The sequence below is a fragment of the Dreissena polymorpha genome, chromosome 9 (assembly GCF_020536995.1).
Source record: "Dreissena polymorpha isolate Duluth1 chromosome 9, UMN_Dpol_1.0, whole genome shotgun sequence".
NCBI classification, from domain to species: Eukaryota; Metazoa; Mollusca; class Bivalvia; order Myida; family Dreissenidae; genus Dreissena; species Dreissena polymorpha.
Genome location: NC_068363.1, coordinates 60,724,411 through 60,735,954, shown reverse-complemented (window position 1 = coordinate 60,735,954; position 11,544 = coordinate 60,724,411). Strand labels below are relative to the sequence as shown.

At 34.6% G+C, this 11,544-nt stretch overlaps 1 protein-coding gene across 1 annotated transcript in view; it reads right to left on the bottom strand.

Moving 5' to 3' along the window:
• Positions 1-1,724: 1,724 nt before the first annotated feature.
• LOC127845857 (neo-calmodulin-like) overlaps positions 1,725-11,544 on the bottom strand; it is a 17,897-nt gene continuing 8,077 nt past the window's right edge. The window contains exons 4-7 of the mRNA XM_052377025.1: positions 9,412-9,555; positions 5,222-5,397; positions 2,830-2,893; positions 1,725-2,531 (exon numbers count right to left, since the gene is read on the bottom strand). Of these exons, the coding sequence (XP_052232985.1) occupies positions 2,503-2,531; positions 2,830-2,893; positions 5,222-5,397; positions 9,412-9,555 (413 nt within the window). The 3' untranslated portion in view covers positions 1,725-2,502. The remainder of the gene's footprint in view (positions 2,532-2,829; positions 2,894-5,221; positions 5,398-9,411; positions 9,556-11,544) is intronic.

Genomic DNA, 11,544 nt, shown 5'->3' with positions numbered 1-11,544 from the left:
CATCATCATTATCATCATCATCATCATCATCATCATCATCATCATCATCATCATCATCATCATCATCATCATCATCATCATCATCATCATCATCATCATCATCATCATCATCATTATCATCACCATCATCATCATCATCATCATCATCATCATCATCATCATCCCCAATATCATCATCACCAGTAATAGCTGTTTGCTCAGCAAGGACTTGAATTCTTTTTTGTAAGTACGAACTGCAATCGAAAGCAGAGACGTCCAATCATTATTTTGGTGACACCAATATGCGAACGATTTCACTATTTAATTAATCAAAATGAGACTTTATGTACGTTTTTACTTTCAATGAATAGCTATTATTTAAATATTCAAACACAATTACATCGAATGTTAAATGTTTGGTACCACCTGTTGTCGGTTATCCTTATTATAACAAGCTCATTTTCTTTATGGATAAATCAAGGAAACAGTAGATTTTCATAAAGGTTTGTTTCCATTTTTAATCGTAACTATGTTGTTTTTATATAATTTATTTAAATCTTGTATTTTTTGAAGTCGTGATGTGTGGATGGCATTATTTATATGTTATATGGTATCGACAAATGAATGATACCCTAAATCTAAACGTCACTATCGAATAAACAAGTATTCCCATTTTGTGTCGCTAGATATTTTAGACATTTATATAAATGTCAAACATTTTTAACTCTAAACCTTGTCTAAATCATCTCAACTATGATAATAAAGTAACACAATAATGTGTTAACATTTGCTATTTTATATCATATAACGCTTTATTTCAGAACTTGCTAGAGCACTCGTACAAACGTCAACATACGGCATGAAGTGGTGGTGGTATTTCTGGCAACGTTATCTTTAAAGTTCAAAACCTTAGTGTCGGACAACTCTTACGGTACGACAAAGTCGTAACAACGAGGGAATCGGAAACATGACATCTTTATCGCCTTTTCCACCACGTTTTCTTCACGACGCCCTTGTTTTTCGTTTTTCATACCTGTCAACTGCTTTGCAACGGCCACACCGTTTGTGGTTTACAAGAGGATGGTGTCGGGTCTTCAAACGCGCATACCAGCTAATAAACTGTAGTGATTGATTTTAAAGGGATCTTTTCACGGTTTGGTAAATTGACAACACTGAAAAAAGTTGTTTCAGATTCGCAAATTATTGTTTTAGTTTTGATATTTGTGAGGAAACAGTATTACTGAACATTTACCATAGTCCAATATAGCCATTATATGTATCTTTTGACGATTTGAAAACCTAAAAATTATAAAGCGTTGCAACGCGAAACGATTGAATAATTTGGAGAGTTCTGTAGTTGTCGTTTAAATTTACGAAACTACGAAGATTGCTTATATAAGAGATAAAATACTTAAACTGTGTAAACCCGGCGGAATAGCCGAGAGGGCTAATGTGTTTACTTCAGACTAACTCCAGGACTCCGGGGATCACTGGTTCGAGCCCTGGTACCGGCTAATTTTATTTCCTTTTTTTAATTGGATTCTTGATTTTTTACTGGAGCTTTTAAGATCCAATGTTAACATTTATCAATATAAAGCATTTAATGACAAACTTCAAAATATGCCAAAATCTGTGAAAAGGCCCCTTTTACGTCTTGGGATGTCGAAAAAATGTTAAAATGGTCAAGGTATTATGTCTTTTCTGGCTTTTCGTTAAAGGTTCAAACAAAACACAAACAAAGACTTAACAACGAAATTAACAGTTTTATTTATATTTCCAGTATGCAAGCTGTGTTATCACAAACCTCTTTTTATTAAAAGATACTTATCAAACACAAAAAATACACGCAGTTACAGTACAAATTGTACTGCAAAATTGCGCCTAAGTAATGTAATAAATAAAACATATACATTCTGACTGCGTAGCGACAACATTAAAGCATTAACAAATTTTGGCGACTCATCCGAACATATTGTTGCAGTCAAACTACAAAATATTCCAAGTCGATCTTCGACCTTGTCTGTGTAACTTCAAACTATGATATGGGAACATTAACTCACATGCTACATGACATAGAATAAGATACAGACAATGAAAATAATAAATAATATAAGCATCACAACAGAGATTACATTATTATTATAAATATATACTGTTTATCCCATTTTGCTGACATGACAAAACTTTACCGAATTAAATCACGCATATGTATAGCAGTACAAAGAAAACAACGCACACAATTGATATTCGTAAATATACACATTGGCAGTCAAATTATTATACGATTTATGTTTATGATATTTGTGTTCAAAACAATATTGAACAAAACGATGAAAGCCAAACTTTGATATGCTGGACTTTAACTGCATCATAAGAGCATTTAACTGTTTGCTTGAAATAAGCTTGATTTTCGTTTGCATTCTCTTGTTTGACTCTCGTGTTTTTGTCTGCCCCTTTCATGGATATATGAATGCATAAAAAATGTTATTATCATCACAATGACCGTACAATGATTCGTTTTGATTATCTGGCATTAAGGATTGCTTTAAACTCTGAAACATATAATATAAGTTTATATTAAAGTGTGTTTATGTAAATAACTTAATACATGTACACAATGACTTAATAAATGTATGACTTTATAGAATATGCTTTAAGATACAAATTTCAACAGCAATTTTTCGTCTACAATATTTATTGTTTATTAATGCCTTCCTCGGCTGATGCAGCAAGAAGTTCCCATTACTATTCAATTATAACCTGAACGTGTAATTCATATCTAGATACTAAGTTAAACATTAAGAACATTATATATTATACAAGGATCAGGCTCAAATGTGCGATACCAACCTTTATAGTCAACTTTCCCGTCCCGGTTGATATCTGCCTCGTTTATCATTTTATCTGCCTCGCTCTAAAATATTACTCATACATAACAGACATATCCAAAAATGTCGCTGAGTGGTATGCATGGTAACACGACATTTAGTGCAGTGACATAATTCGAAAAACATGCGTTAAACAATTTAACTCAAATCAGTGAACTAAAATAGAAAGTGATCACAATGCGATCATCATGCGAGGCTTAGAACCATGTGAGCGCGAGGCTTGCCGAGCATGATAAACTTGATCTTTACCCAAAACTCACATAATATTCTATTTATCCTATTATTTCCTCTCTTTTTCCATTAATAATTATAAAATATCGCATTTTTTGACGATTTTATCTTCCCGTAGGGGGAGGCGGAAAACGACAACGGGCGAGGCATGGTATGGTATTGCGCAAGGGGGGTTAGAGGGTTAGGATTAGGGTTTGGGTTAGTGTTAGGGGTCGGGTTAGGGTTTGGGTTAGCCTAAACCCAACCCTAACCCTAACCCGACCCCTAATCCCAACCCTTACCCTAACCCTTTTTTGGGGTTATCACCCCTGACCATGCCTCGCCCGTTGTAGTTTTTCGCCTCCCTCCCGTAGTTTGACAAAAACATAAGTCCATATAAACGGACTCCCAGAGCCTTTGATAATTTTTGCTATGGCGGCTCTGGCAGTCCATATGCACCTCTTCATAAACATGGGTGCAGTTCAGCGCAGCGAATCCGTGCGCTTCACTAAACAGACGTCGTTCGAGACAAATTGAGGAAAATAATGAATAAACTTCATAAACATGTTAAATTTACCTGAATGGCAACCTACGGATGTCATCCTTTGCATGCACCCTATAAAAACACGAAGATGTTTCAACACACTTATCTCGCTGACATGTTTATGTTTAAATTTAAAACAGTGTATTCTGTATCGAACACCACATCGTTATCGACTTTATAGGCTGGCGCACATAATCCGACGTGCAAAATATTGGTGTACTGCGACCTAACCAATATTGGGTAAATTTTCCAATATGGCGGATACAGCGTACAAAACAAAACCTAAGTCAATAAAATCAATTATTTCTTGCTTTAATGGTACCAGTTGGATGAGTTTGTGGTTTAGATAGGTAAAGTTGTATAAGTTCTTGCAGTTTCAGTGTTCCTTAACCCTTGCATTGTTGATAACAGTTTGCACCCATGGCCAAGAGAGAGCGCATTGCAACTATCAGCAACCCATTGGGTTATAAAGCTGATAGTTGAATTATTGCAACTAACAAAAACATATTCTCAAATTTTTGGAAAAACCCAAATCTGATCTAAAAATAGCGATAGTATGAAGCTAAAGTTTATACGATCGTTGTTATACTATCGATTTTTATCTGGTAATAGGATAAATACGGAATATTACGCTAGTCAATTGTTCCAAGAGTTTGTATCACTCGAGTGGCTTGTGTGATGACGTATCACACGAGAGGCGGAGCCTCGAGTGTGATGCGAAATAGCACAAGCCACGAGAGTGATACAAACTCTTGGAACAATTGACTAGCGTAATATTCCTTTTATTATATACAACAACTAACGAAAACAGTTAACAAATGTATTTTTTACTTTAACAAAACTGACAAAACAATGACTAAAACGGTACGCCATAGTTTATTTAAGACGCGTATGAATACAGTCTATGTAAATTAACGTGTAAACATTCGAACCGGGAAAACACAGGTTTCCGACACGCTTACCTTAATGCCATCGTTAATCCAATTTTTATAACAATTAAGTTGACAACGTTAATCCAATGTTTATAACAATAATGTTTAAAAGATATGCACTTCCACTTCTATCTTCCATGTCTTTATCGAAACTTAGTTTAAACCACACTATTTTATTGTATTCCTATCGAAATATACATTTATGCATGATAAACACACACTCCAAAATACGTTTTTAACACATAGTTTACTGTTAAAAAACACCACGTCCGACATGTCCTTACAGAGTTTAGATAATACTATTGTGTTTTGTCACAGAAATGACGTCACACGATGTACTACGTAATATATTTCGTAATATAAAATATTTCTATTTTCGGTGCGTGTAATGTGACGTCATTAAATGGGTCGAAGTAGTCCGGCTAGTATGGTAATACGGAATTGAAAACAGCGAGTAGCGTAATACGGGATTTTTTATTTCAACGATTGATGCAACCTGTATTTTGTTAAAAGCATTAAACAGGTATATAGTAAATAAAAATATAGGTACATGTGACCATACAAAAAATACGATATTGCAAGTCGATTTTTAGCGGAGGATACGAACTGTTCTAATACTAGTATTATAAAATTAACATTCGAAATATTGAAATTGAATGCATACGCACCCTTGTAATGTGTTCCCCGAGTTTCTGGAGCATCTCAAAGAGCTCCTCCGCAGAAATGAAGCCGTCGCTGTTGAGGTCAAAGATGTCGAACACCTCGTGCAACTCCTGCTCGGGGTCGATGGCAAGCTTGGCGGAGAAAATCGTTACGAACTCGTCAAAGTCTATGGTGCCGGACTCTTTGAATTGAAAAAGTTATATGATTTTATAGACTGTATTCGGAACTCAACTCACAACCAGGCAAAGGAAACCTTTACAAGTATGTGTACCTGTGACACATGAATAACGAATATTGGTCATTCAATAGTTGAGGTCACAACCATATTTATAATTGAACTAATCTATAGATACAAAATGCTTATATTTTTCTTTTGATGTGTCACAAGAAACTTCGCTTATCGACAAATGATTTGAGGTTCATGTAATTTGAATGGCAATACATGCAATTCGTGGATTTAGCTCTACTTTGTTTGTATCTCTAATAAAACAGAATTTTACTGAACACAAATTTACTAAGAAAAAACTTTTTAAATGGCAGCAAATTTATTTAAGCAAAAACAGTTAAACACTTGAAAAAGGTACATTTTAAAATATCTTCGCATAATCATTCGGGTAATTTACCGTCACCACAAATAAAAACAAGAGGGCCTGAAAGGCCCAAAGTCGCTCACCTGAGATAAAAAGATATGACCTGTTCTTTGAAGCCCAAGATATCAATAGAACAAATGTTCTAACTTAGTTTCATGAAGAATGAACAACAAATTGCCCCTTGCGACCATGATTTTCAACAGAATGGAACCATTTTTTTAAACTCGCCTAAGATAGTATTGGGACAAATCTTCTGAGAAAGTTTCATGAAGATCCAAAATTAAATGTGGCCTCTACAGTGTTAACATGGCAAATATTCATGGCGCACAACGGAAGACAGACAATTGACAAAAGGTGATCACAAAAGTTCACCATGAGCAAAAAATAGTATGCTCATAATGATTGTCACCATGTGTGAAGATCAGCAAGTGTCATTCAGATTGAACTAAAAATAAGACTAAAAGTATTCACAATGTTTCACCATAAACAACTGTGGTAGTGCGGTCTCGTTCGCTTACGCAAGTGAACTGGTCACGGGACGGTTACGAGTTATGTAACTTTGTGAACACTTTGTTATACGGAAATATGTATCGAGTCTAATTAAAGAACTCTTATTTCCGGTCAGGATGACACCACTGACTGGTTGTAATTCAATTAACTTAAGGCGACCAGTCAGATACGCCTGAATACACTCAAAGAATTAATCTATAAGTGAAAACCAAAGCAGCTTTAACGAAAATAACTAACTTTTATTCTAAGAACTAGAAAAATGAAGAACAATAACAGAGAATTCAGGACAGGTACAAGCCAAGTCTAAAGAATCTAAGCATCGTTAAAAATGAACAAATACAGCAAATACCTTAATGAATGTAAAAAGAAGCCTGTTTAAACTATAACTCTTATATAAAAGAAGGTGTATTTTCTCAAACCGTCATTGTTATGAATATAAGACCGGTTATATTTACCATTTTTATACCTTTTCTGTACATGTTGTATCATATAACAGAAGGGAATAGTAACATTATATACTGTGAACTCATTACAATCCAATATTGAGTAAGGTGATTATTCATATCCATGTCTATTCATATCTATGTTTTCAGTAAAATAAACTCGTATCTATGTTTTCAGTAAAATATAAATATAAACTGGAAAAGTGATTCCTTTTAAAGTCTCTTTATCAATTAATTAATACTGTTATTTTTCAGTCAGATTAAAATTTTATATTATCATAATCTAAAACTGCAAATATGTATTCTGTTATTGATTATTAATTCATATGTAGCTAAATTGTAATTAACAAAATAAAAAGAATTATGACCTGATTACTTTCTTAAGAATATATAGTGAATAATTCAACATTTTGTGCAAGTAGATTATCCTTTAACATGTTATTTGTTTAATTCTCATCAGATTATTTGCAAATGGATAAATCATGATCTCAGAAAATTAAAACACTGAACAGCACATTTCATCTTTCTTATCAGTTATAATCATAACACACAGTGCTGTCTGGTCACAAGCAGATATCAAATCACTCTGCGCCCCAGTGTTTTATTGCCAAGCAATTAATTATGGATTTTTCCCTTCATGATAAGGTGTTTGGTGAAAATGCTGCCTTTGTCCTATACTCTGTTGACCTCTGTAGGGGTTTTCTCAAAGATGGCTTATCAGTAATAGTTCCCATAATAGATTATTTTGCTACAAACTGATAACAAATGTGACAAAACAATAAGTACAGATTTACACAAGAAATTACAACATAGCCAAAAATGTCATTATACTAGAGAAATATGATATATGAAGTATTTACCCTATAAGCGTTTTGAAACCAAGGGGTTTAACAAATTTCAGAGGTGAACTAAATGAGTCAGCAGGTTAAACAAGGGAGTTAACTATTAGAAAGTATGTACAGAAAGTATGTACAGGTTATCTTTCTTTAACATTATGGCTTATCACAACTAGACTGTTCATATGTTTTCACTATATACATATAGAGAAAACTGTCCCACCCCTGGCGGCAATGTTTTTCCACCAATCATGACCATTTTCGAACTCGTCCGAGATATCTATAAAATTGATGTTTAGAAAAAAAATGATGATGATGAGGCAAAAAATGTGACTTCTAGAGTGTTCACAAGCTTTTTTTACTATATAAATATAAGGAAAATGACCCCCCCCCCCCCCTGGCAGCCATGCTTTTTTACCGATCCGAACCATTTTCGAACTCAACCGTCATATCCAGAAAACACATGTTCTGACCAAATTTCATTTAGATTGGACCAAAAATGTGACTTCTAGAGTGTTCACATGTTTTCACTATATACATATAGAGAAAACTGCCCCGCCCCCTGGTGGCCATGTTTTTTTCACCAATCTGGACCATTTTCAAACTCGTCCGAGATATCAATGAAACTAATGTTTTCACCAAGTTTCATGATGATTGGGCAAAAATTGTGACTTCTGGAGTGTGCACAAGGTTTCTGTATAGCCATATAAGGAATACTGACCCGCCCCCTGGCGGCCATGTTTTTCAACGGACCGCAACCATTTTTGAACTCAACCATTATATCATTTAGACAAATATTTGACAAAGTTACATGAAGATTGGGAATCAAATGTCACCACTACAGTGTTCACAAGGTTTTTCTTTTTTTGACCTAGTGACCTAGTTTTTGACCCAGCATAACCCAGTTTCGAACTCAGTCGAAGTATTAATGGGACAAATCTTCTGACCAAGTTTCATGAAGATCAGACAATAAATGTGGCCTCTGGAGTGTTCACAAGGCAAATGTTGACGACGGACGACGCACGACGGACGACGGACAAAAGGCGATCACAAAAGCTCACCATGAGCAAGTTGTGCTCGGTTTAGATAAAAATTGGGGGGGGGGTATAAAATGAGTGTCTTATCATATTATTTTAGCAATATATATATTATTATTGTATATACTTTGCAGACAACAGCAAAATGACGGTGTAACAAAAACTGTCCACGCTGTATAACCCTCGTTGTAATTTTATTCGTACCGAGCCTGATACATTTACAAAAAAAGATCGGGAATTAACGTGATTTTCTCTATTTCCCTACCACATTTGTTCCTAATGAACTTGAAGCGCTACCCACAAGCATTCTCAATGCAAGATTCGCCTTAATTTAGGGGGAAATGCACTTAATACGATTTTAGATGACAAAACAAAAATAGGATTTATTTTTAATTTATCAAAGTGTAAAAATCCACTGATAACAAGAGCTACGCTATGTGAAAACATGGCTAAATGCATGTGCGTAAAGTCTCGTCTCAGATTAGCCTGTGCAATCCGCACAGTCTAATAAAGAACGACACTTTCCGCGAAAATGGATTTCCGCTCAGAAGAGACTTACTTTAAACGAAAAATACCATTAACGCGGAAAGTGTCGCCTCTGATTAGCCATGTGCGCACATGCATTAAGTCCGGTTTTCCCAGAGCGAGGTTCACAAGATTGTATCGTGGTTCATATTGGCGAAAAGCTAGTGTCACATACGGTCAAGGAACATACGGTTAAGGTCACATACGGTAAAGGTCACATATGGTCAATGTCACATAAAATCAATGTCACCTACGGTCAAGGTCGACGGATCTGATGAGCGCCTGCACCTCCATGACGGTTGGTCGCTGACCCAGTGCGTACAGGACCGCACCCAGCTCTTCCTTGGTTATCATACCGTCTCCGTTCTTGTCGAACAGCACGAACGTCTCATGAAGCTCTGAAATAAAGGTTAAAGGTCAGTAACATTTAATTAAAATTAAAATAAAAGAGAACTTTGAAATATTTTTAACGCTTTCTGCATAGATTAAGGGTGTTCTGCTTGTTCCAGTTTTCCCGGAAATAGCAACGAATGGTCTTGTTGAAGTGAGGGCGTTTACCAAGCCCTCTTCACGATTAACCAGCAGCTGTAAGGCCTCGCAGCCAGGTACCCGTCGTATTAAAAAATTTACTTTGAATTTCAATCCATACCAGCTGGGATTTTTTTCTTCGTGCTCACGAAGAGTATTCTTATAGTTCAGCGCAATATCAAAAAGGCGAAATATTCCCACTCTACAGTACCATTTTTTAACCCAAGTTTTCCTTTTAAATACCAAAAACAAAATTAAAAAGCAAATTATCAGTTCTTAACCAAATAAAACGGTGACCAGTCTGGGAAAACAGTATGTTTCCCAAACATTAGATTATTATCCATTTCCTCTTTTATAATTAAACACCAGTTTCACGATCACAGATCGCTCCAAAGAAATTTGGCAGGTTTATAATACATCATTAAAAGGTTTAAAGATATCCTGCCTTTGTTTACGAAACCTCAGCTGAATGATGAAGGTTATTGTTTTTGTTTTGGCAGATGGTATATTTCTTGCCCCAAAATAACGTGCGTTTTGTTTCATCTATAATTTACCGAACAGAAATAAATGAGCCGCGATTTAGGAATAACGTACCCAATGCAAGCGCGTGTGCAGGGCCCCACACGCTAAAATGAGACGACTTCTTCCGTCTAGAATGGATTTTTGTTTATAAAAGACATCCTTTGAACGAACAATTCCAATTAAAAGAAGAACGTTTCTCCCCTGCTTAGCCTATGCTGACTGCAAATGCTACTTCGGAACGAACCGTTACGCACCTGCATTAATATCAGTTCTCTCTGAGCGTGGTTCATGTGTTTTTAATATATTTCACCTTATTTAATCTATTTCACCTTATTTTATCTATTTCACCTTATTTAATCTAGTTCACCTTATTTAATCTAGTTCACCTTATTTTATCTATTTCACCTTATTTAATCTTTTTCACTTTATTTACTCTTTTTCATCTTATTTAATCTATTTCACCTTATATAATCTATTTCACCTTATGTAATCTATTTCACCTTATGTAATCTATTTCACCTTATGAAATCTACTTCACCTTATTTAATCTATTTCACCTTATTTAATCGATTTCACCTTATTTAAACTATTTTACCTTATTTAATCTATTTCACCTTTTTTACTCTATTTCCCATTATTTAATATATTTTACCTTATTTAATATTTTTCACCTTATTTAATCTAATTCACCTTATTTAATCTATTTACCTTATTTAACTTATTTCACCTTATTTAATCTATTTCACCTTATTTCAACGTACCATACTCTATCATATATTAACAAGCAATCAATGAAACAGTATCCCAGCGGAATATCCGAGCGAGCAAAGAGTATACCCGGTTGACTATTTTATTATTTTGAGAATCACTGAGTATTGTTCATAATAAAAGCTTTTCCGATGTTGAGTGTTTTGTTGTTTTTTTTATTTAACAGGAAGTTGTAATAAAATCGTTCTTCAACGTAGGCTAGTTATTTATCAGCAATTTCTATGACAATTGTACCCATAGAAAAAACATGTCCCACATTAAACGTGTTGATGTTTTTATGTCAGAGGTATTGTTTGCAATCTATTCTTCTACCTTATAAAATCTATTTAATTATATGCTTTTCCGTTAATGTTCATTGAATCAAAATATAATTAAAACAGCAATACATTTGCTACAATTACATAGGCCTACCAGTGTCAGTAAAAATTTTCCCGACAAATGAAAACGCATGGTGTATCACAAACATTGTTGTTGTTTTTTTCCCATAAATCCATGAACACATTAAACATTACTATCATTTAGCTACCTCGACGCATATATTCTGACACTTGTTAAACCCAACTCATGTA